The sequence below is a fragment of the Aphidius gifuensis genome, linkage group LG2 (genome assembly GCF_014905175.1).
Source record: "Aphidius gifuensis isolate YNYX2018 linkage group LG2, ASM1490517v1, whole genome shotgun sequence".
Taxonomy (NCBI): Eukaryota; Metazoa; Arthropoda; class Insecta; order Hymenoptera; family Braconidae; genus Aphidius; species Aphidius gifuensis.
The window spans coordinates 26649460-26677260 of record NC_057789.1 but is presented as its reverse complement, the minus strand read 5'-3'; the positions used below and the strand labels follow the sequence as shown (position 1 = coordinate 26677260).

The following is a 27801-nucleotide window of genomic DNA, read 5'->3' as shown; positions in this document are numbered from 1 at the left end:
TGGCTCGTTGTTTATATGTATATGTATATGAAATAACAGGGAGGATGTCGACATAAGGAAGTTGAGGGAATTTGAGAGGGTTATAGAGAGAGGAGAATTTGTGGAATGAAGTTTTATGTGTGTATATGAGTTTAAGGCCAAGGCGATCGAGACGCCCTCTTCAGTGGCACTTATTGGCGTCGGGACGCATACTGGCATCCCCGGCCTTGACAATGCCTTCAGCCACTTGTCTCTCTTTTCTTCAGCAAATATAATACACACACACACACACACATGTTGTGATATGTCTGCAAAAGACAAAGTAGGGATAAACACTTGACAAAATTGAATTGTTGGTAATTTTTTTTCATTTTTTTTCTTCAGCTACCACAAAAATCAACCAGAAAATTCTAAAGCTTGTCAAGTTTTTTTTATTTTTTTTTTTTTTTGAAATTTTGAATTATTGTAGAGTGCCTTTATGTATAGAATTTTTTTTTGATAAATCAAATTATTTTTTTTTTTTTTGATTTGTTTGTTTGAAAATGAAATTATTATATTTTTATTTTTTATTCTTTTGAATTGAAGGAAAATATGTTACAGCATATACATTTTTTTTTTTTTTTACAATATAATATCTTTGAATTTTTCGAGAATTTTTTTATTTTATTTTTTTGAATGAATATAATTTATAAAATAAATATTTTTTTCTTTAGATTGGCAAACTTGAGAATATAATTCAAACTGATTATTTATACATAAACCAATGAATCTTAAAACACACAGAACAATGAGAATACATAACGAAAGATACAACAAACAAATGTGTGTGTGTATAGAAAATATATAAATGAACAAAAAAACGAAGAAAAAAAAAAAAAAATGGTGAATTTATATTGTACGTGTGTACACGACTTTATTATTCTCAGTTGCGTCGTTAGTGAGGATATGAAAAGGCCACAGCAATGAAATAAAATTATATAGTTCTTCATAATGCCCAGTAATGTTAGATATACTTTTCCGCTTCATTTTATTTTCTTGACTTTAATATTTTTTAGCAATTTCAACCCCCTTATAAATTTGTATTTATTTATTTATTTTTTATCTTTTAAAAAGAAAAATAAATAAAATTAAAAAATAACACAATACAAACCAAGCAATGCAGCAGCAGCCTACTATATTTTTTAACTTAAATCTTAATTAGGAATTTTATGAGCGCCATTTGCGTGTTGTTGTAGGCATCGTATAACAATATATATCTATACATTATATAAACCTGCGAATAAAAAAGTCAAGAAAATACAGCGTTACAGTTTATTTAAGAAAGAAAATTGTTATAGGGGAAAAAGAAATCAAGAGAGTAAAAAAAATACTAAAAAAAAAGGGAGAAAAAGAGAGAGGTTAAAAGAGGGATGAACAAACGTAAAGAAGAGGAAGTACTTTGAGGTACCAAATCGTCAGTAACTTTACCCTCCACTAGGGAGCAATCTAGACTCTGTGTTCTCTTCTTTTTCCTATCTCATGTTTTTTTTTTATCTTTTTCTTTTTTCTTGTACGTGCTTTTAAAGTAAAGAACAGTTATTTCCGAGGGTGGATAAAAATTATTATTGCCACCCATCAACCCACAGTACTAGCTTCACCAATGTTGAAAGATCAACCAAACGAGATATATACATATAGTTTCTGTGTGGTATGCCTTATACTGACTCAAAATTCCGTCGAGATTCCGTGGCACAAAGAGAAGCCATCTACCTTCACAGCTTCCAGGTTCACTTTGATATCCATTATCTAACTATATAGATGATCCAACCACCAACCAACTCATTTTCACATTATACATCTCTTCTTCACAAGTATCATGCAAATTGTGTTAATTTCGTAGATACATGTTAACCAAAAATAACCTCAAGAGTAATATACACTTGAAGAGATTGAATGATCCGATTAATTTCAATCAACATCAAATTAACCAGATGTAATTTCAATATCAATTCAAACAACAACATTGACATTGCAAATTTATCATCAATCAATAAATAAATTTATATGAAATGTGTGTGTGTTGATCAGTAACTAATCATAAACATATTTAATTATTATTATTATTATTTTAGCTAGCGGCATTTACAAAATGACATATATATCACTAAATTCAAATGATATAAGTTTATGCTTGTTTAAATAAGCATTGAATAAAGTACTGATAGTTGATGGTTATAGCAATGCACATAAAATTCATCGAATGTACTTGAGTGAAGGCCATTCTGTGTTTTACCACACATAAATACAATCGGTATTTCCATTAGCAAAATACTACGATGGAAAATATATTATTTATTTTTTATTTTGATCAATTCGATCAATATATATTGAGTTTTGTTGCAAGAAGAAATTAAAGTGGGAGGAGTGTATATATACAACAAGTATTTCTTTCCTTCATATAGATGGATATTTATTTATTTTTTATTTTCTCAACGAGAATAGAAAATGAGTGGATAAAATGTAGAAAAAAAAAAGAAAAAAAAAGGTTTAAAGAAAAGAAGTACATATATAAAATGAAAAATAAAAAAACAAGTAAAAAGATCTAATCTTTGATGGGTGAGCAATGTCTTGAATCATGGTTTAAGAGGAGAATGAAAACTACTCTGATTCTTTACTCTTTAAAGTTGTCGATAGAAAAGGATAAGTGGCACACTCCTCTCAATATTTCTTCCGCTCGTGCGATTTCAGTATAGACGCAACTATAACCGTTTTATTCTTTGGACTGATGCACTCAGTTGTGCTTCGATAACAGAAACAAGATTGAGTGAGAGAATGGTATACATATAGGTATTGGTATAGCCAATATATTTATACAATACTATCTTTTTAAAAAAAATAAAATAAAATAATAAAAATAATAAATAAAGATGGGTAAAAATCGATATATATCTACTGTTGTATATGAATGTAGTAATAGAAAGATGCGGAAACGCTTGCCTTCTGGGTAAATGCTCTAATTGGTGCAATTCATTATCGAAGAATGACGGGAATAAAAGCTATTGCAGAATGTTGATAATAGACATGAAAAAGAGATGAAATTATTTTATTATTCAGATGCACGAATAGTTTTGAATTTTATTTATGCATCATCATCATTATAATAATAATATTATGACTTTTTATTTTTATTTGATATTTCTAGCTATTTTCCCATGACGGTGGAGAGAAAAATTTTTTAATTAAATTTAATTTGTTTTAGGGATAAACACTATATATCTGAAGCAATATAAAGCTTTTTTTTTTTTTTTATTTTTATATTGATATTGTAAATTACAAATAATCGCTACTGGAAAAATTTTATTTTTATTTTTATTTTTAAATTTTGTATATAATTTAAAAAATAAAAAAAAAATTAATTCAAGAGGGAGTGATTATTATAGATTGAAAAACCCTTATGTAGGAAAAAAAAAAAAAAAATTTCCATGAATTTCTAATGTTCATGTGAGAAAAAAGCAAATTTTGCAAAAAAAAAAATTTGCTTAAAGTTATAAAAAATTTATTAACAATTATTTTTTCAAGTTAACCTATAAATTTTTGAGGATTTTTTTTCATTTTTTTTTTATTTTCAGATATAAAAAGAAAAGTGACAATAGTAAAGATGGTTATCGAACTGACAAAAGGGGTCGAGCCTTTAAGCTCCTAGACCTAGATTCTTGGTTGAAGATTCATTTTTATATCCGGCTTACCGAAGAGAGATGAGAGATGAGAACGAAAAAAAAAAAAAAAAAAATTGGAACTAAAAAAGAAAAAAAATGATAAAGTTAAGGAAAAGATGATGATGTGCATACGACATTTTTTTTTTCAAATATTTATTCTCTCATATATGATTTATATTCAAGACCAATTGTATAGTTAAAACTTTATGATAAATTTTATCCTTAGTTTAAAGTTGTCAAAGATATATCCACTTGACCTGACTAATTTGTTTAACGACATAAAGAAATGCCAATGTGATCAGTAAGGATGATCGTTTGAATAAAAAAGGATATACAAATTCTTGATACCCTTCAATGGGATAATATATATGAAAATTCCACACTAATCCACCCTTCAATCTATACTATATCTATATGAATGTGTATCATCAAGGGGTAGAAGTTGAATTCCACATTGATTGCCATACAAACTGTCGGTCGCACCCTCAATTTCAAGAAGTTAACTTGACTCTCTTCAATTTTCAACTATAAAAATATGAGCTATATTTATTTTTACAAATTTATCAAGAAATATCTTATCTATTTTATATTTGATTGACGAGTCCTACGTGATACAGGATCATTTGCATATCAATATAAATTTTTTTACATCTTCTCTCCCTACATAACGCGAATATATTTTGTCGCATTAAAATCAAAAGGGTGTGGTGTGTTTCTAAATTTATTTGTCATAATTTTTCTATTCACTTGACTTGTTTTATTATATACTAGACAAATAATTTTTACAATTTTTGTAAATTCATGTGGTGATGTAAAGATGAAAAAAAAAAAATAAAAAGTAAAAAGTAATTTGGCAAACGCCTCTCTACTTTTAGTTGAATGATTTATAGATTGGTATATGAATGTGTGTGTGTTCAAAGTAATATCAACTATAATTATATGTACGTGTTATTCACTGGTATAAAGTTGCACACCTCAGCGAATCGAGAGGCGTTTTAGTTTGACAATAGAAAGGCATGATGATTCATCATTTTATATACATGCCGCCAGAATATGTGCATCAACCCCCCGTCGACATTGGCTTGTTAAAATGAAGGGTTGCACATTCTATGTACCCCTTGCTTTCTTTTTTTTTTTATATATATATATATTTTTTTTTTCAATGTCCTTTCTAAATAAACAAAGAAAATAATAATAATAATGATAATATAAAATAAATGCGAAAGTGGCTAGAAAACAAATTGGCGTCCCCAAACCATAAACAAAATTTCCCATATATGTATATATATTCAATGTGCATCAAAAAACCTTTAATATACCAAAGAGCACTTTCATACATACTTCATCAGTATATCTGGCTTCATTTCGAATGCCTTTGGTACAACAGCAAGCTAAAGGTATGCAAAAAAATAAAAAAAATCCATCATCCACACACACTCACATCTCATTTACAATTCTCACTGACAAAAAATACAAAAAATAATAAAAGAAAAACCTTTAGATGAGAAAGTAAAAAAATAAAAAAATAAAAAATTCTGAAGTTAAAGTATCTAAAACTTCTTTATACTCAAGAGAAACAAGCCCAGAGGTAGATTCAATTTCATCGGTAGCACACATACAGTGTTCTTCATTTTATTCTTGATAAAGAAAAAAAAAAAATATATATATAAAAAATTCAATTGTATATATATAGTAAAAATAAATGTTTTACAAAAAAATATAGCAAGTTGAAAATTGATTCAACCATTCTGTTGTTTCATTTATATTTTATTTATTCTTTCTAGTATAATTCAATTGACCAAAGAACAAAAAAAAAAAAAAAAAAAATGAGTGTAAAAGTTTTTTTGTGGATATAAATAAAGAAGAAGAAGAAAATAATAAAATAAAACATCTAAAAGATGGTGAGATGATGATGTATTCCATGAGACGATGTAATGCAGTGACTGAGGGGTTGTTTCTCTGTAACATACATTGATGAGAGAGTTCACTCGTCTTACAGAATAAATTTCTGTATATCAACCCCTAAAATCCCTTAGACATTTATACACACAGTCACAAAGTATTCCTATGGGTAAATGTGGTCACGTACCAGTTGCCATAGTAACTCAAATAAATTGGTATGAGAAAGAACCAACACTTGGAAAATCAGTATATACATATACACTGCAACAATCCATGACTATCATCATCATCATCATCATCATCACAATTCCCGTGTGGCCCATCTCGTTAGTTTAACTCACACGCGCCGAATCGTAAAGGAAACTATGGAGATGCATTAGGTAACAGCTTTGCCATTGTAGATATATATATTTGCATGTTAAAATTTTCTCTTTTCTCATCTCATTCACATTCACAATACCAACTGCTTGTCTACACGATCTTTGTCTATATAGTTTTGTCCAAAAGGCATGTCCTTTTCCCACATAATGTCCACAATCTATCTCTTTACCATAATCAACCCTTCGTCAGTTAAATTTCCAAGATGTAATTTACAATTCCTTTGGATGATGCGGGTTCAGCATTTATATGTCGTAATAAATTTTCATAAAACAAAATATTTAATTATTAATTTGATTTTTAGCCAAAGTTAACTGTGTTTTTGTTTGACAATTTTAGCATGTTTTTTTTTAATTATAGCATTGTTATTTTTATACAAAAGAGAAATTGTTTTTTTAAAATATTAAATTATTATTAAATCAAAATTAATTATAAGAAAATAGAGATTGGTTTTTTTGAAATAATATAATTTTCCGAGTATATAACTTGAGGGGAATATATATGCTGTGGGAATGGGACACATGTACCTCTTATTTGAGACAACGATCAAAGTCTTGATCACGTGTGTGTATACCATCATTGGATGACATCATAAAGGCATCAGTTGATCTGAATGTATCGTTGTGGTGGTAACAGGTCTACTAGTTATTCAAGACACATATCCTATCTTCATTCTTCTTCAACTGATGGATTCTCTTGTCGCTTGACTGATGTCTTTTATTTATCAATCTTTTATTTCTTTTTTTTTTTTTTCTTTTTATTTAATCGAAATGAAAAAAAAAATATAATAAAGATTGAAAATTTAAAAATATATATATAGAGTTGGAGATTGGTTGAAAATTTATATATGTATTCAAGTCGCATGGGTGCCCTATTAATTCATCTTGAAGCACAGAAAATATCATGTGAAACTGAGATGATTCTTGGTTAAATATATATAGTAAATCTGAAGAAATATAAAATTGTCTTTTTCAATTCCATTTATTATTTTTATATACATAAATGGCTCAGGGATTTATACTGGTCATCAGATTCTATACAATGTCAACGAGTTAGAAAAGCTGTACTCAAGACAAAAAAAAAAAAGATTTAATATTTTTAAATATCCCCAGGAGATTTTGTATTCCATACTTGTATTCAAGCTTGCTTTTATGATTTTCAATTCTTAGAAAATATAGCTTTAATATAAAAATAAAAAAGCTGGATTTTTAAATTTCAATATTAAATTTTTACCTTTTTATAATAACTCTATTTTATATTTCACTTGGAATTTTATAAATTAAAAAAAAAAATATATAGCTTTATTGTTTTTACATAGCTCAAGCTCTCAAGTCAGCCTAGAAAATTATAAAAAATTATTTGCTAATTATATTATAAACTCGAAAAAAAAGCAGAGTGTTTTTTACTGTATTTTATTTTTAAATAAATAAATTTCACCGTTTTTACTAATAAATAATTTTAATGAACAGTTTAAATATACATTCATGAATACTGAGAGTTAAATTTTATTCATATTTAACCTTGTTAATGTTATACTTTTTATTTATTTTTATTTTATTTATCGATACGTGCACAATGCCTCGAAACAAATACACGCAACACATTGCAAAGGTTCTCTGTATTCTCATGTTTGTTGAATTTTCGTTTTCTCTGCAGTATTAATTTTATAATTTATTTTTCTTTAAACTTCTAACTGCACTATGGTTTTATGTGTATATATACATCGATAACCCAGGGGCATAAGTTTATTTTATTTTTTTATAATATATATTATCGTCTGTGAATATGATTTTAGTGTGCAAAAATGCAATCAGTACGTGACCAGTTTGGGTTAGGTTAGGATTTATTCTACAGTAATTCACACTTAATATAAATCGATCCATTTTGAAACGTGCTTACTAAACATCCTCAGGGATTTTCACAAACTTCCAATATCTTTCTATACTCAATATTATCCTATTCCGAACCACAAATTTTTCATGAATTTGAAATTTATGTTTTTTCTTTTTTTTATCAAACTATCTTGTTTAAATTCTTTAGAACTTTTTAGAGAAAAAAAAACCATGCCAAATTTGACTTTTAATTTAAACAAATTTTCCTTTTTTACGTGATATCATGAAAGTTTTTCGTCTATTTTATTTTTTTTTCTTTACTGAGAATTAAATTTTAAAAATCATTTGTAAGTTTTTCCGAATGCCATATGTCTGTTTTGTAATTTTGTATATTTTCGCTGGCCTTATGTCAGTTGCTGGAAGATGAGAATTTCTTTAAGGATCAATTTGTCTAAATTTTTCTTAAGATACAATTAATTGTCTGATAAAATCTCGAATGAATTGGACATCTGCTTTCAAAGAAATTTAATTATTTCCACGTAAAAAAATAAAAATTGTCAAACTAATCAAAATAATAAACCCCCTAATTTTTCCTACACTTTATATACTTAAAAAATTCTTTGAAAAATATATTAAACAAATAAAATAATGATAAATGAAAAATAAAAAAATTATTAAAACCATCTACGTTCCTAAACATAGCAAAAAAGCCTTTCGTGTCTGCGGTGAGAAAGGATTAGCTGTGGCGTAGATTTAATCCCCCAGCTCGTTATGCACACGCATATTATATTTCAGGGTATGTACTTTATGAGTCGGCTTTGATACTTTTGACGAAAAAAAAAAATACTGTATAAAAAAAATATACTTCAAGTGTTCTTGAAAGGGAAGAAGATTCTTTTTTGTCTCTGACCAGTTGTATATACATAGGTGTTGGGGTGTTAAAAAGAGTCACGATTGATTCTAGACGTCTGGAAAATGGCGGATAATGTGTTAAAGCCCCAACTGTGTCTGTTCATAATACTAAAGCATAAATATACTACACTATAACATATATATTTATTTATTTAAAGTCTAGAATCTTCATGTATTTTTTTTTTTAATCAACACAAGCTTCTTTTAATATTAATTGCTACAAGTTTTTTATACAACAAAAGAAATATATTGTTACAAATTAAATTCAAAGTTTATTAATTGAAAAATAATATTAAAAATAATTTTATATATTTAAATGTCACATTAGGATAACAATGAATAATGACTTTAATAGATACAATAGTTCAAACACTGTGTGATGATATCAAGTGATTGATACCAATGAAAAATAATGGTCATCGTTTTATATAAATTAAATCTTTTAATAAGGCGGAATTTTTCATCTCACACGACACTCACATGTGTCTGTAATTTATATACAAACAAATGGATAATAAAAAATAATAATAAAAATATCAATTTGTCATACGTGTGAGAGTTGTGTTTAAAATATTGTCGCCAGGCAGTCGGACGTCTTTTTTTCTCTATTTATCTTTGTACAGTGTAACAATGCATTGACCAGTTTCTATCACTTTTAATGAACATAAATGTTAGCTTTTTTTTTTTTTTGTCTAAGTATATATCAATAAACAAGAATAGACTTTTTGTTCAATAAAAAAATAAAACACTATTAATATTGAATTTAATATTTTTTTTTATTTTTCGGTATTTTGATTATGATAATTTTCAAATGCACATTAGTCATTTAATATAAGATGCATGAGTACACCAAGATATAAGAAAAAAAAAAAATTTCAAAAGGTAGTTGCTGCAGTGATCAAGATGTCAAGATCAAAATCAAAATGAATGACACTAGAGGCCAATCCCTCGAAGCCAAAAGTCACATCCAATATAAGCAATCATTCACGCGTCATTTGCTCCTAGCTATATCACCATCAGATGACACATAACTTTAAGAAAAATTAATATTAAAAAAAAATTGCGTTCTCGCAGTGAAAAAAAAAAATAAAGTAAAATATTTAAAAAAAAAAATGTAACTAAAAAGAAACAAAAAAAATGAAAGAAGATATATATATGACATCACGATTGTGATAAAGGTATGTATAAAATAAAGAAAGACAACAAGCGTGTCCAAAAGACGAATTCATTATCTTCATGTTGATGGGACCATCATGATTATGCAAAAGATGGGAATGTGTCGACGATATATATCTGTTTATCCATCAAATTTTATGTGAATAAAAATAATAATAATAATTTTTGTAAAATAAAAATTAGCATCTAACGTTTTCATTTATGATCAAAATGATCCAACGTGTTATTTTTTGTGGGCATCACCAATAAGGCCAATGACATACGCATATGATTATCAGTGAAATGATTATACTCTCTTGTTATTATTATTATTCATCTATGATGACCATCTAGAAATAAATTCATGTCATAAATATACCAAGAGTTACAAAAAAGATTGTATAAAAAATTTATAAAAAAATAATATAAATGAATAAAATATATAATAAACTTACAAATGTTTTTTTTTTTTTTTATTCTTGGGAGTCATTAATTCTTGGTAGGATTAACATCGAGTGTCGACACTGATGTTAGATGATAGTGTCATTAAAATGAAAAGAAATAAAATGAGACTAGAAAAGTTGGAGAGATGATGAACGAAAGGGTGTTGAGAGAGAGATGATTCTGGTACTAAAATGTCTCTTTTATATATGTTACAATAAATACATCAACTATTGCTTTGGTGATTCTTTAGTTAAATTATATATTTTAAAACTTTGTCAACTTTTAAAAAAAAAAAATATATATACATATTCATTATCATTTGAAATTTAAAACTAGAAATAATTTAAATATATAATTAAATTGATTAGAAAAAAATAAACATGAAAGGTTAAAAAGGTGAGATAAAAATTTATCAATGAATATCCGGTGTATATATTTATTTATATTATTTTTCATTGCCGGATGTATCGATGCAACAAATCTGTAATTGATATCACGCATTTTATTTGAAGTCAAATTCTTATATGGCTTTTATCCTCGCACACACAAACAATTCTCTTCGAGTCTTCGTCCTTAAAAACAGACAAATACAAATACCATCTTTGCAATATTGTACACACACACAAAGATAAATAAATAAATGTTTTGTTCGTTGATGTATATATGAAATACAGATCCCTGACACTTGTGACTCGTTGGGGCAAAAAAAAAAAAAAAAGGAGAGATAATACTTGTAAAAGATAAGGCGTCATTCTTCACAAGCCAGTTCAAAAACGATCGAGCTTGATAAATTAACTTGGCCAACAAACCATAGGGCGTTGGTTGGCACAGGGGGATCAGGAGAAAATTGATGATTCAGATTGGAAAAGAGACGAGGCATTTGAAGCAATGAATTCAAAAAATAAAATACAGCCAAGAGAGAGATGTGAAGGGAGAATTTTATATAATAAAGATAAAAAAAATTTAAAAACGATTATACAAGTTATACTGGGAAGTATCAGTTACCTTATATACAATCATCCAATGTATATCGATGATGATATTTTAATATCAAACACAATGTGAATTGAGTTTATATTTACAATGATGATAAGATGTGAATTTGATGACAATTTTTAGGGTAGTATAATACATGGAATAAAATGTTATATCTGATTACTGGGATTTGATAGCATCACATTGTGTTTTGTTTGTTCTACATGAGATTAAAAAAAAAAAAAAAATATCAACAGGGAGAGAGAGCATAAAGAAGAGAACCGAATGGAAAAATAAAAAATTTTTTTTTAACAAAACTCAGAACAAAAGACCGGACAACAATAAAAAGCAATGAATAAAAAAAAAAAATAAAAAAAAAAGTGTAAATTACATTGTTGGGTTTCATAACTTTGAGGATTTTGTGGCATTCGTTGGGCCATTGATGTTCATTCAGTATATATTTTGAAGCACGTCTCTTAAAATAAAAACATTAAAAGATTTTTTTTTTTTTTTTAAAACTGCCAAAAATTCTACGAAACAGTAACATCAAAATATCAACAGTTATTTTGTGACAAGTATTTACAAAAAAGATAAAAAATATCAAAGAGAAAAAAAGATAAAAAGATTATAAAAAATTTAAGATCTTAACAATTTTTTAGTCTAGGAATTTGTCACTAATTTATCCCACATGGATAATATGTTATTTTTTTTTTTTCCACCTAGATTTTTGTATACTGAAATTTGTGTTTACTGAGAAATGCATTTAAGATGCAGATATGCTAGACGGATGGCGATAAAGTGACATATAGGAAAAAGAGTGGAAAAAAAAAATAATTTCATGGTGATGGTGAAGAAGAAGAAGAAGGTCTTTCAAGGACCATCAACAGAAGCAACATCAGTGTATATAAGGAAGAAGAAACGAAGGAAGTCAAAGAAAAGAAGCCGTTAGATGAGATGTAACTCAAAGATAAGTTGACAAGAGACCCACCACTGTCTTGTGCTTCATTTGTGGTTTGCGGTAAAAAAAAAATCTAAATGCAAAAAAACAAAAGATCAAAGTTAAATGTTTTTTATCTTGAAAATTTTTTAAAAATATATCTATGATTTTTAATTATAAATTTAAATTTTTCATTTGAATATTATAATTTTTATTTTTTGTAATTTAATTATCAAATATATAATAAATTTGATAAAATAAAAGCAAATTAATAATTTGTATATTTTAAATTACTAATTAGATATATCTGAGAAGTTGAATTTCTTTGTTTTGCCATAATTCTTGTTTCTCATTTTGCATATTTTAATTTATATCTGTTTAACTGTAAATTATCATATTTTCTTTTGAAAATTTATATTTTATATCCCCATGCAATTTAAGTAAAAACCCCATGACCCCTCTTTACTAAATTTACCCATCTACATTACGGGGTTGTTCAAATAGTCAGGGTTAATTTTATATTTTATCCGTGTTTGTTTTCAAAGCTTTTTCTTTATTCTTCTTCTTCTTCTAGCCTCGAGGCATTGTCTATTAATAACTCAGCATGCACATTGCTTGTATCCAATGGGTAATAGTAGCGCAAAACTTATTACATTAGTACGTTAATTACAACTTTATTTCTTACAAACGGAATTTAATATTACGAATCTATATGTACACGAAAATAAATAATTGTAATTTAAAAAATGAACAAAGACCAACTGTCATTTTGCCAACATAAGGGCTTGAGTATTTTTTTTTTTTTTCCCTTAGAGTTATATTTTTTGCTTCAATTAATTCTAAGAATACTGCAATAATTTTTCCACCATTAAGCTGAAGATAGACTCTTTTGTTTTAGTCAAAAAAATCATAAAAATATAAGAGTAAATAATTTGAGATTTGAGTGTCAAGATGAAACAAGATAAGAGAGTAAATAAAATAAAAAAAATTCGTCGCAATATTTATTTATATACATATGCACAAGTTTATAAATATATTTCAGGTGTGGGTGCTTGAAACTGTCATTCTGTATTTATTTTTTTTCTGCTACATCACTACTTGATAAGTACTTCCTCTCTCAACATGCCACTTGTGAATGATGCAATCATTCAACACAAATCATCTCTTAAACAAACTCTCTTTCACTTTTAACATTATGGCTAATTCATTTTAGTACATGCTGCAGTCTATCATTATTCATTAAATATATAAATGTTTTTTTTTTTTTTTTTTATTTCAAAATAATTAAACCGGATGTTTTAAAATATTTCTTGACCACACGCCGTTTTTTTTTTTAAATCAATATTTAAAAGTTTTAGAGTTTTCAAAGTTTTTGAATTAATCTCAAAGCTGCTCTAATTTTTTTCCAAGATATATTCTAAACTTTTTATACAGTTGAAAAATTTAGTTTTTATTTGAAACAAGTTGATGTTTAAATCTCTGATTTATACAGTTGTCTATATACTTTTTATTTATTTTTTTTATACACAGCAGCTTTCAAGAATATATATATTTGAACAAAAATATCAAGTTTCATTTGAAAATATGTATATAAAGTTCTTTGACTTGGCTTTATTATTATTATTATGTTTTTTATGGCATTTAACAGATATGCTACCTTTTTTTTCATTTTTCGAGGTGCAAATGGTGCTTATTAATTCCAAGAACAACTAGACCTCATAAAAGACAAGCTCAAAAAAATACCTATGTGCCTTTGAGTTGACCGATGAAGATTCAAGACAGTTAAATCTAACAAGAACATGCTAACACTTGATTCTAATTTTGTATTTTTTTTCTCTTCTAAAATTCCATTAAATAGCCTTTCTCTAGATATATACATAAACTTGTGTCTACATTAAATATAAAAAGTCAATATACGTCCATAAAAAAAAGTTACAAAAAAATATGCACAAAAGCTCTAATTATTTTTAAAAAATTTCTATTTTTTAAATGAACCAAATTCTTTATCAAATATTTATTTAAAATATAAATTAATAATATAAATAATTATTTTTTTTTTCCCATATATAAATAAATGAAAATAAAATTCAAATAAAAAAAAAAAAAAAAAAACATTCTTCTCTGTACAGGGCTCTGAATTCTCTAATTTGTCCGTTCGAGAAAAAGCAATTTGTTAGCCCGAAGGAACGAGTCTTATGGTATGCTAAGGATAAAAGACAGAAAAGAGAAAAATTTGTGAGTGAGAAAGATGATGATGATGATGATGATGTAGGTGAGGCAATATATATATACACACACAAAAAGGTGGTGTATAAGAGGGTTAGAGGGTGATGAGGAGAAAAATAAAAATTAAAAAAAAAAAAAATGAAAAAGGAGAATAAGGATAAGAAGAGGGGAAGAAGGTTCAGAAGGCGACGCTGATTTAACCTGTCTGGCGGCCTGCTGGGCGCTTAACAACTGAAAAACAAACATGGCGCTCAAGAATATATACTGGACAGCGGGAGCCCACGTATGTGAAAGAAAAAGAGTACATATGAATATAAGAAAAAGATGAGATGAGTGCGCACAGTTAAATGCTGAAGAAGAGACCATAACTCGCGCTTCTGTAACGCAATGACCACGACGGGAGTCAAAGATATGGAATTTTCAAAACTTATATCTCAAATTCTCTCTTTCCCCCCTTATATCACCCCCCTTTTCTCTCTCTCTCTTTATATACACACACACACCCTTTCCACCCAATCATTATTTATTTATTTATTTAGTTGGTTATTTATTTTTTTCCATATTCAACTGTATATATTCTATCATTCATCAAATAATCAAACATCAATCAAAATTTATTTTTATATATATTTATAGGGTCATTGTACTTGATTCATGTGACTCAATATTATTTGCATATTTTTTATATTTATAAACATAAGATTTATTTTTTTTTATTTATAAATAATTGATATTTATTTTTAATAATGAAATTTTTAGATCATTATGTATATATATATTGCGGCTAGACAATTTTTTTCTTTTTGATAATTTAAATGGCTGGTGGTTGGAGGTCAATGATATAATTACCATAATGATGCTTTATTTATGGATTGTTTTTTAAACCAGAAAATATTTGTTTAAAATAATAATATAATCTTTGACTTACCCCAGGTGTTTTTGCATGTGGTTCATATGGAAATTTAGTCCAATCCAATATTTCTTCTGTTGTTGTGTCCAATAGAACAACTGAAACAAAAAACCAATTAAATAATTAAAAATAAATTTGTAATATACAAAATTAAAAGTATTTTTTTTTGTTTTCTTGATTGATATTAACATTGCATGTTTATAAACAGTGATTTAATTTTTAATGGCTATTTAAAACACGTAAAGGTTGACCCTGTCGTGTCATCGACTTGTCAGGGGTCCCTCCAAAATGGCAGCTGTGTCATGAAAGAGCAAAGAGTATATACTACCAAAAGAGGACAAAAAATAAAAAGTATATAAATATATAAAAAATTAAAAAAGTATCAAGTAAAGAGTATATACTTTATTATATAAAAAAAAAAAAAAAAAGGTGGTAGAGAAGAAACGAAAGAGAAGAATAAAGTGTAGAGTCTGCAGCACCTCTAGTCTGGAGACAGAGTACATTGATAATGTGGTGGTTGCAACGCCATTGCACTCATACGTTGCGCTGGCGCAAAAAAACATATGTATATATACAAAATTTTGAGTATTGAAGGGAATGAGATATTTTTCATACACAAAAAGCAGACGACGATACTCGCGAGTGTGTTAGTCTCGGGTATATATCGACCGGCTGCTGCTCTAACGGCTGCTGAGACCTGGCACACACCAAACTCTACTGTTATATTATATATACACAACACACATTACATCAACCCTCCTTGCTACCTCTTTTTTTTTTTACTTTTTTTTTATTTTTCACCTGTACACACATTTGTATTTTGTATATCATATCTCGACTACACACATGTGTCTGTGTGTCTCTCCCTGTACCACTGTGTTTGTCAGAAAAGAGCCCTTTAATTTTTTTTTTTAGTTTTTTTTTTGATGCTTCTACCTTTCCACATACCACCCAAAAGCCATATCAAAAACAGATCAGAACAAGTGTATACTATACGTGTTTTCAGATTCTCTAGAAAAATAAAAAAAAATTCTTTTTTTTTTATTTTTTCTCCTTTTTATATCACTAGATATAATTATTTTTATTATTATTTTTTTTTCCTCATCATAGATAAATTTTTTTTTTTATTATTTTAGTCACTGTGCTATATGATATCTCATTATAAAATAAGATGTAATAATTTTTCATTAAATAAATATATATATATGATTCCCATGGATATCTTGAGATAAAGTTCATCATCAAGGAAGAAACGTACATCATTCTGTCTGGACATTTAGCTTTATATATATACAAAGTCGACTTTCCATAAAATATATTCACAAATAATGTTTGAAAAACCTTGGGGATCGTTATCGAGACGTGATCGTTACCAGTCTGAGGTGAAAGTCAACTTGATGGCACCTATTGCCACAACCAGTATCATCATCATGACCAGTACACATTTGCTATCATTGCTGCCAATATTAAACAAGACATATAAACTGGTACACGACGCACCCACGATTTTATGTTTTAATACTTAAAAGTTAAGAATCAGTATAAAATATATACTACAAGGTGGATCATGATTTTTTTTATTTCTCTTTTTTCTGCACTGCAGTTAAATTTAAATCTGTTATGGTATATTGAACCTAGTTTATATACCAGACAAGGAGAGAAAGAAAGAAAAAAATAATAAAATGAAAAAATCAAACACGTGTCACGCAAAACGAGTCAGCATTGTCCAACTTGGGGTAAAGATAAATAAACATAAATAAAAAAGAGACAGAATATTTTGTATATTTGTTATTTTAAATGTGTGTGTGTGTGTGTGTGTATTTGTTTGTTTGTTGGACAGAGGGAAGATATAGGTTCGCTTCGAATTACTATTCCCTGAGCTGGTGTGTTTACCCGTTCAACGGAAACTGACTTGGGGTCAACGTTGATTCAACAAGATAAAATCCACACACAACGGTATCAAATATATTTGAAAATTACGTAAAAAAAATATATATATGAGAATTTATAGAAATTTGATGAAAGATAGGATATAATTTTAAGTCTCTTGAATTTTTTTTTTTATATAAAAAATTAGAATTTTCAAAATAAATTTAGTCAAAGATGCAGCAGTGATATATGAATATCTAATCGTAAATATACCTAAGCGTTTTTTCTAAAAAAAATATTTTTGTTTTTTAAATTTATATATATATTTATTTTATTTCTCTGGTTTTCCCTGAGGTACATTAACGTGAGTCTCTGTACTTTGCTAAATCCCAAGACAAAAAAAAAAAGTAAATTTAAATTTCAAATTTTGAGCATGTCCTCGGGTGTGACGATATGTGCACAGTGTTGTTCTTCAAGCCAACTATATTTGTTTAAAATATATCATCTCTTTGTCTCTCACTCTGTTACTTTGACTGTCCTCTAGTTTGGCTGTATTCATGTATTCGTGTTATTCAACTTCTCTCGTCACCTTTTACTTCGTACATCGTTTGCACTTTGTGTCCCTTGACTATATGAGACCAGGGAACTTGAGCAAAATCAATGAGAGTCTGATGTGACGAAGCAACAACCACACGAATAACCCTCCATCCAACACCACCACCATCACCACCACAAACATCACCATGACTTCTTCATCCTCATACCTTACGTTAACAATTTTTTTTTCTTTTTTAACATACACACACACGCTATCGTCAAGCCAACAAACCAACTTGGTTTTTTGATATTTGTGTGCAGGTTGTATGTAAGTTTTTTAGCAGGTACCTTTATTTTTATAATCCTCTTTCCATATACACTCTTGTTTTTTTTTTTTATTTTTTATATACACACATGTCGTTTTTTCCACCAACACACAACATTATTTTTTCTACTACCAACATGATGCTTTGCTCCAGCAGAAGGGATCGATACTGTGGGACTATCATGTTGTATCAGATTTCCCTTGGAGACAAAGACACCAAAAAATAAAAAAAAAAGTAAAACGTAAAATGCAAGGAACACCCAAACACACATCACACACAAACTCTCAAGCTTAAAGTTAAAAATAATAAAACAAGAATTGAAAACAAGACAAAAATGTGGCTTTTACGCTAATGGAGGAATGAAAGAATTGTTAAAGCTAAAGAAAAAAATAACTATTCTTGCAGGTTGTAAAGTAACAGTTTATGGCAAGAATGTTGTGGCAAATATTCAGTAATAAATATTGCCAAAAAAACCTTCATGAAGAATCTCATGAAATTGACCTGAACAATGTATGCATGTATGGGAATATTTAAATTTTTCTTTTTTTTTCTTTTATTCTTAGCATTAAGTTTATGAAGGAAAAAAAAAATTAAAAGAAAAAAAAGGTGAGGAAGAGGAAGAATAAAAAGAAAAGAAAAAAAATGCTTGAATATGTATAAGAAGGGAAACCACCACTGAGGTACCTCACCAGTACTTGATATATATTTATTTGAAAAAAATAAAATATATATTACTGTAAGATTAGAAATTTATTATTTAATATCTAATCAATAACAGACGTATATATTTAAAAATTGAATATTGATATAGTAAATTAAAAAAAATATACCTTGTTGCAAAGGTAAATATAAATTTAAATTTCTTTTCATTATTTATTCTTAAAAATATATTCATTTCAATTTAATTAATGTTTTAAAAATTATTTATTCATTCGAATATATCAAGTTGTTATTACCATAATTTATTAATCTATGAAAAATAAAGAAAATTTAGATAAGATCGATCGATGTACATAAAATTATTCTAAATGAAAATTTACCTCTCTTGACTATTAAAAAAATATTCAACTCTATTTTAACTATATATATTTTAGTGAAAAATGAAAAAAAAAAAAAAACTGTCTGACTAAATATACACCAATACTACTGAAATATATTTTCATAATTAATTTAAAAAAATAAATTTAATTTTGACTAAATAGACACACTTGATTTAAAATATAATAAATTGACTTAATTATTTATCTCAGCTCATATACTAGCCAGTATGTTAAATTAAAGTCACATGAAAATAACTAAATGTACAACTGCTTTACTTTATGACAGTTGATGAAAAAGCCATATTGTATAATATTCATGGCAGGTGTATGTACATATAAAGCCCAAAGGCAATATACTTGAGTAAAATCATAAGTAAAATTCTCTCAACATCACTCTCAACTTTATATCATGATAATTTTTTTAAAAAAATATAAATTTTTTATTTTCTTGTTCAAAGCGCATCACCTGGTACCTCTACCAGAAACGCATTTATATAAGCTGTCTCGACAGAGTATAACTTTTGGTATATATGATGCATAAAGGATATACGTTACCACTCGTTAACCGCCAACACTATAACGCCAACGTATATATAAGGCCCACACCACCGAGTCAATTAGATGATCCAACAGTGGTTAAAGATTTAAGAATAACATATATTATACACATAAAAATACATATATATATAACAACAAATAAAATGGTAATATATAAAAAGGCTGATTGGACATGCATGATTTTTAATCAATGATATTTTTCAAGATTAAGAAATGCATGTTGGTGGTCTTCTTATAAACGCATTCAAAAAATATTTATTTTATTTTATATATATTCTCAATAATTTTGTAATACTTATACTACTTGATTTGTTGTTAATTTATTATATTTTTAAAATCAACTGTTAATTTATAAAATTTATATATTTTTTTTAAAATTTATTTGTGTGTAGAATTGCATCAGAGATATATGGATTCAATAAAGTCAAGGTAAATCAGTTGATGTGTGTTTCATTTGGTATACCGATAGTGAATTACAAATCACTTGGATAATGGTTTAACTTCCTGAGTGTATGAGATTGCTATGAGTTGGAAAAAAATATATATATATATACAATGTGTGTTTTAAGTGAAGAGAATAAATGAACATAGAGGATAAAGAGAATGATAAAAAAAAAGAGTTAAAGTGGACGGTTATGTCGGTAAAATAAAAAGATGAAGAAAATGTTGGTAAGGTGATAGAGAGAAAAGAATTGTATGGGATGTCAGTAGAGGCGTATGTGTACATGCTGTCACACACAAAATATCTTGTGAGTAAGACAAAGATAAATAATAATATATATACATATGCGTAAATACAGTTTGAATAAGGTCGGCGTGTGGCCAAAGATGACTTTACTCGCAATATCGTATCCTCTCACCATTCTCTCCTTCATCTTTACCACTTGTGGCAGCAACTGATAGTAGTATACGCAAGTGAGCAACAGAAAAAAAAAAATCAGAATACACATATATACACGCAATCGGAAAGGTAAAAATAAAAAAAATAAATAAATAAAATAAAGAGGAAGAAAGAATGGCAGGTTTGAGAGAGAAAAAGACAAAATGCAAAGTAAAAAAAAATTCAAGTCCAGTTGAAGTGGGTAAGAGACGAGGGGGGACCACCTACGTTCTGATGATCCTTGCCCCTTCGTCCAAAGATCCTGTATATTCACAATTTTATTTCGTTTCAAAAAAATTATTTTCTACTATACACCATGCCAAACGGGTTGACACTGGAGAATGAGAAATAAAAAAAAATGATGGGTTAAGATGAGTGAGAAATACAACAGTGTTTAAAATATATGATAAATAAATAATAATAATCAAAAAATATTTAAAAAAAAGAGTTAAAGTTGGTGTGTCTTTTTTTACTCTTGAAAAAAAAAAAAAATATATATCCAAGAAACGACAGAAAACGCCTCCGTAAGAATCTCAAAATGTTTGACCAATTTGTCAGAGTATCAACCAAAAAAAAAAAAAAAAAAATCCTCAGTGTCGTTTTTTTTTTTTTTTTTTTAATTTTAAATATTTAATATTTTTTATATATGTTTTCACGTAACCATACTGTTGAACATCATCAATATTATCATCGTCAACATCATATTGCCGAATCAAATCGTCGATCACACCTACGAAGATACATTCCAAAAATTTGTAATTTTTATTTATTTTTTTCATGTTATTTTTATATTTATTTAAAATATATTATTATTACTATTATTATTTATTTATTTTTTTATTTTATTTTTTCATGTTTTATCAGAATTTTTCTAACTTGTCCCACCCGTTGAGATTTTAAGATATACCAGACGTTAATTACGAGCACCCGGATGACCTCTTAACGTGTCGCTGTATATGATTTCTCTTCATGTATAAATATATTTTTTATTTCTCTTCTTTATTTCCCTGAATTTACTCCATCATTATTATTTTTATTTATTTTATTTCTGCTTATTTATTTATTTATTTATTTATTTAAAAAAAAAAACGTTTCATCCTCTTTAAAATACATGCGTATTTTCACTGCGTGAGGTAAACGTATATCAACCTTTCTACTTGATGTGTCTTATGTTGTGCCCCCCTTTAAACATATGCACACATGCAAATATACACCCACACAATATTTAAACTTCTTGTGTATTTGCTTTACCTTCAAACGCCCTTTTACTCGACACTTAATTACGATCTGGTAAATTATCATTTTGTTTGGAAAAAAAATATATATGCGCTCTTGGATTTGCTGTTGTTGTTGAATCAGTTTGGCCTTATTTATGTATACCCATATTTAATTTACAGAATTAATTGTAGTGGTTATATGTCACCAATTTTCATGTAAAACAAATAAAAATTTTAAATAAACTTTGATTATTCATACAAATGAACAGTCATGAATTTATTACGAAAGGATTTTGTTGAAATAAAAATTTTAAAAATCAAAAATTCATAATTGACTTCAATGCTTACAGATAAATATTTTTGACTAATTTTTTTTGCAACGGGTGAATTGAAATAAAGACTTTTAAGTGGTGCTAATTTTAATAATTCATGTTTTAAAATAATAACAAAAATCTAATATAATTACTAATTAATAATTGACTCAATGTTAACAGGTATTTTTTTTATTTTAATTTTTAATTTTTTGTTGTTTTTTTCTTTTAGAATGTATTATCAAAATTTATCAATAAAAAAAGTCGTTATTTTAAATGACCGGATGCAATAAAAATAAGTTAAAACGGGGCTGTTGTTAAAGTAGTGACGAATTTTGAATTTGTAATTTTTTTCGCGATCGTGGTATGTATGACATCTCTTCTCCCTGACTTCCAAAATCATTATCACGAATCCAACTGTGAATGAATGTTTTTTTTTTTTTTTTTATATATTCCCACAATAGCATTGTTTTATTCTTGAATTTTAATACTACTATTTAACACTATGCTTAGAATTTAGAAAATCAAATTCCAAATAAAATTTAAATAAACATATATATTGCTAAAAGTATCAACGACAATATCACAAAACAAAAACTTCAATATTCAACAGTAATCCGATCTATCAAGTTAATACTTTCGGTATTTATCTATATAATATAGTAAATGATCAAGTGAGATATACATAAACCTATGTGTCTTTTAAATATATATAAATATAAATATAAAAAAAACTTGACAACGATAGGTGTGTAGAAAAAAAACAAAAAATTCCAGGTGTTTTATCTGTGTGTTTAAAACATGCTAAATTCAGTTGATATTAATGGACTCCTGCCGTGATATATCCGTTACGAAATTTGTCTGAGGTTTTAAGTTTAATCAAGTTAACCTGACTGAGCCTCATTCTGATCCAATGAATCCAGTTATTAGTCTTACAAAACTTGATTAATTTACACCCCAAAAATATCACACTTAATCCTATATCATTTAACATTTGACATAATTACACTTTCAAAAAAAATATTATTATTATTTAAATATATTTTCTCACACGTATATATCATTTAAAAAATTTTAATACAATTTTATGAATGTGTGTTCGTGTGTGTGTGTGGATCCAATTGTAAATACTGGTCACGGAAAATAATTGAAAAAAAAAAAAAATTAAATAAATAAATAAATGAGATGATGAAGAGAAAATAAATAAAAATAAAAATAAAAAAATATGAGAATAGTGTTGGAACACGTGAGTGGTCACCCCGCACGTGAGGTTTACTGTAGATTTTCAAGAGTTTAGCTGTGCATGATAAAGGTCAGCCTAGGGTTGACTCATGTGTATACAAACAACAAGTCAAGATGCACTTATATATATGTATATAATATAATGTACACGTGTGTGGTGAATTCCAAGAACATACATGGCAAATAAAAAATATGAGGTGCTCGGGAACTTAACCCCAGGAGAGACTCCCTACGAGGCGGGGTTCCTGTATAGTTTGTAGCTCTTTTTTTTTTGTGGGTCCCGCAAGAAAATCAAAAGTAAATATAATATATATGCAAGTAAGACGAAGAAGGGCCTCATCAAAATATATAAATACATATAAATATAATATATATATATGTAGAGTGAGAAAGGAACCAAAGTTTGTTGGCTCGCGCGATCATCGGCCCACGCTGTTGAATTTTTTTATTTTTAATTTCTTTTTTTTCATCAGCTGTCTTTTTCTCTCTTGCTTATATATACCTTTACAAAATTACCATTTACATAGCGTTATTATGTTTGTGCATAATGTATGTACACATGTTAAATCAATTATTTAAACAATATGGGGCCCTTTTTTTGACTTGAGCTTTTATTATTTTTTTTCTTTTTCAATTTTACTCGTAATTATTATTTTTATCTTTATGTGATTTCTATATATATTTTTCAAATCATTAGTAAATTTATTATTATAAATTGCTAATGAAAAAAAAAAATAGATAAATTAATTAATTAAAGCTCTTAAATTTATTTTGTTAACTTACACTAAAATATAGGTTAAAGGGTATCAAAAAATTTTTTAAATATAGTTTGACATTATAATACCTCAAATAGATTTTTTAAATTAAAAAAAAATAGTTTTTTTATATTAAAGTTTTCTTCAATAGTAAATAGACGGTAGATTAAAATTTTCTTTTTTCTTTTTTTTATTAGCCAGGTATAAAATAGCATAAACACTTTCAAACGATTCACCTGACGCACACAAGCACACACAGTTTTATTATGAAATATTAACAATACATAATAAAATGATCTCTATGCAATAGTGTGTATATATTTAAGTGGATTTACATGTGCGTATATATATTTTGCCTGTTGCCTTTAGATACGCTTGAATACATCGGTGTATGTTACCCTCTCATGCAACGCCCATGGAATGCCTATATACTACTTTTACTTTTTCCATTGAATTTCTAAGAAATCCGGGTGATTGTACCCCTCTTTTTATCTCTTTCTTTCTTTTATATATATTTTCTCGATTTTTAATCATTATATACACGATGATGCATTCACAGTTGTTTTATTTTTTTGCTTATTCATTTAAAAGATTTTAATGTTAAAATTTGTAAACTTCCGGAGTGCATCATCTCACAATCAATTTCCGGTGGTGTTATTTTGTTATTTTAGGTATATATCTTTGCTCTAAATTTACAACAAACAACATCCTTTGTGAAAAATATGTTTTTCTATTGAAAAAAATATCAAATATCATTTTTTAAAAAAATAATATATATAAATTTGTATCTTGTCTGCTTGAAATTATATTATTTATTTTTGGTTTAGGTTGAAGCAATTTGGGTTAGTATTTTTTTTTTTTTTTTTTTGGCAATTTGTTTCTTTTTCGAACAATCAGAAGAAATCTATATACAACTAGTAATTTTTGCCACCTCAAAATTCTTGTCAGCCAAAGAAAAAAACGATTGAAAAAAATCTGTGAATTTAGTAAATACTGCGAGGGGTGTGTTGCCTTGGTGAAGACTCTTAAAGCACATTTTGATGGTGAAAAGAATAAAATAAATAAAGTAGAAAAAAAGCAGTAAAGTGTGATACTAAAGACTTGTATTGGTAACTTTTCGACGCCACTCTGATGGTCCTCTATTCCAGTACACTTTTACTTACTATTTCTTTTAGTTATATTTTTATATTTTTTGTATGTATTTTTTTTTTTTTTTTTGCTCCTTTCATTATACCGACTTTTTTTATTTTCTCTGTAACTCAGAGCTTCACGAGAGGCGTTGACGCGACGAGGGCTGGTTACATTTTCACCAGGCGAAAAACCATTATTCTATACCTTCTTTTATTTAATTTTTTTTATTTTTATTTTTGTCCGCCCATTCTACACAATTTTCTCGCCTCTTTTCGTGATGAAAAAAAAATAAATGTTGGAGGAGAAGTAAAACGCGCAATGAAAGAAAAGACTCGTCTGGATTTCTTTTTATTTTTTTTTTTGGTGGAAAAAATTTTTACTTTAGAATTGATTGAGACTAGGCTTGAAGACGTGACTTGTCTGTTTGCATAGTAAATTTAAATTAACCGAAAGGAGTAAAAACTTGCATATAAAAAAATAAAAATATATGAATAAGAAAATTACTTTTACAAACACTCCATCGCTGGTTTATTCAAGTCAATCATTTGACTTAAAAAAATGTGGTTAAATTTACTTAACCAACTAATTTAATTTAAACCAGAGAATTGTTAAATTTTCCTCACCATTGAAGCCAACACAAATTAATAAATAAACATGAATAAATAAAAATAAAAATATATTTAATTTTCACTCTACTTGAATTTTAAATTTTATATCAAAAAATAAATAATTTATAATACAATTATACAAATGCATGCTAAAACTTTCAGCAGTAAAAAAAAAAATATAAATAACATAATAAAAAAAATTTTACTTGCATTAATAATTCAATATTAAATAACAAAAAAAAATGTCATTTTATTTTCATGATGTATCATGAAAGCTCGTTCCTTAATGACAAGATCATAAAATGAAGCAAAAAATATACGAAAACTAAGGGTAGATATGTCTATCAGGTGGTCACCATAAAACTAGATAGTTTTTACGAGTATGTGAGTTAACATTATTGATGTTTCTTTGTAAAATATATATCACATTGTAAAGAACATACAACACATAACAAAAGGTGGTCCGGGTGAGTCGTAAATTGCCAGAAAGAAAAAAAAAGAAGAAAAAAAAAAGTAGCTAAAAGGAGAATGTGGTGGTGATGAACGGCTAAAAGTCATAAAACTAAATAAATAAGTAAATTGAATGGATAAAGATAATAATAGTATATAAATATATAAATAATAAAAAAAAAAAAAAAATGAAAATCGTAATCGAGAGAAGAGTATACCATAAATGAGGAAAATATATAGCAGAGTGGACCGCTAATAAAATAATTATAATATTGGTTGGAAGGCAATAGATTCTTGGAACGCATTAAACCGGCCCAAGATAAATTGTGAAAGAATATCAAGAGAGGAGTCAAGAAAACGAAGATGCGTAGAATGAAAGAAGCTAAATTTATATAAAGAAATAAAAAAAATAAAATAATAAGAAACTTTGTAAAATAATTATAAAATAAAAAAATGAGAACGCAAGAATGAGATACATGCATATATATATATATAGCAAAATAAATAAATAAATAAATAATAATAAAAAAGATTGAGAAAGGGAAACTTATCGATGCCTAATATTCTTGGTATGTGAAATTGCTGTGCTGCATAAATTACCATGATAGCTGGACAGGTGGTCACGGCTAATGAAGTCGAGATCACAAATGCAGACGCAGAAATTGAACCTATCTACTTGTGATCTATTTATATGTGTTAATGCACATACGTATATGTTAATTTTTGTATTTTATTTTTATACATGTATATATTTTTGTCTTACTAATATATAAAGACTCTCTATTATATTCTTGAATATTCAAATGAAAAAAAAAAAACCAAAAAGCTAATATATCAAGTAACTTGAATTTTTTTTTAACCATTGTTTTTTCATTAATTTTTAAAATATAAATTAAAAAACTTAATAATGTGTTTAAATTGAGTGTAGATATGTAGCTTAATTAATTGAATTTAATTTTTTGTTTATTTTTTTTCGGTAGAAAATTGAAGATTGTGTTGAAATATTAGAATGACTTTTTGAAAAAAAAAAACGACTTGTCAATTTAATTATGATATTTTTGGTAGTTTGGTATTTTTGCTAATAAGCAAATGATAAATTTACATTTAAATGTATTTTCCAATCAATTTTATGCACAATTTATTTATATATTCAATTTGCAAGACTGCAGTATTAATGATAAGCTTCATCAAGAATAAAATGTATATGTTATTTTTATCATTTACGACAGAGAGACACACATTTCCGGTATGCAAAAATTTTTCAAAACTATTTTTATTAAAAATTAAAATATCTTATCATTAAATATATTGATTATTTATTGATAATGATATATTAAATAAGTCATCATGTAGATCACCATGATTTTGTTTATTTTTTTAAATTTTTTTTTCCCTAAAATTTGATTCCCTAAATATTGCGTGACTCTGTGATTGAATTTATGATAATAACCGAACATATAGCGTGTCCTACTTCACCAATAATGTGTCTACTTCAAAAAATGATGAATAGATAAAAATAGAGGGCCAGTAAA

At 27.0% G+C, this 27801-nt stretch overlaps 1 protein-coding gene across 11 annotated transcripts in view; it reads right to left on the bottom strand.

Annotated features, from left to right (window-relative positions):
- Positions 1-27801, bottom strand: part of LOC122849913 (ephrin type-B receptor 1-B) — an 89137-nt gene that overhangs the window by 19506 nt on the left and 41830 nt on the right. For all 11 annotated transcript variants that reach the window (XM_044148825.1, XM_044148831.1, XM_044148829.1 and 8 more), the window contains exon 4: positions 15364-15443. In XM_044148825.1, coding sequence (XP_044004760.1) covers positions 15364-15443 — 80 coding nt within the window. The remainder of the gene's footprint in view (positions 1-15363; positions 15444-27801) is intronic.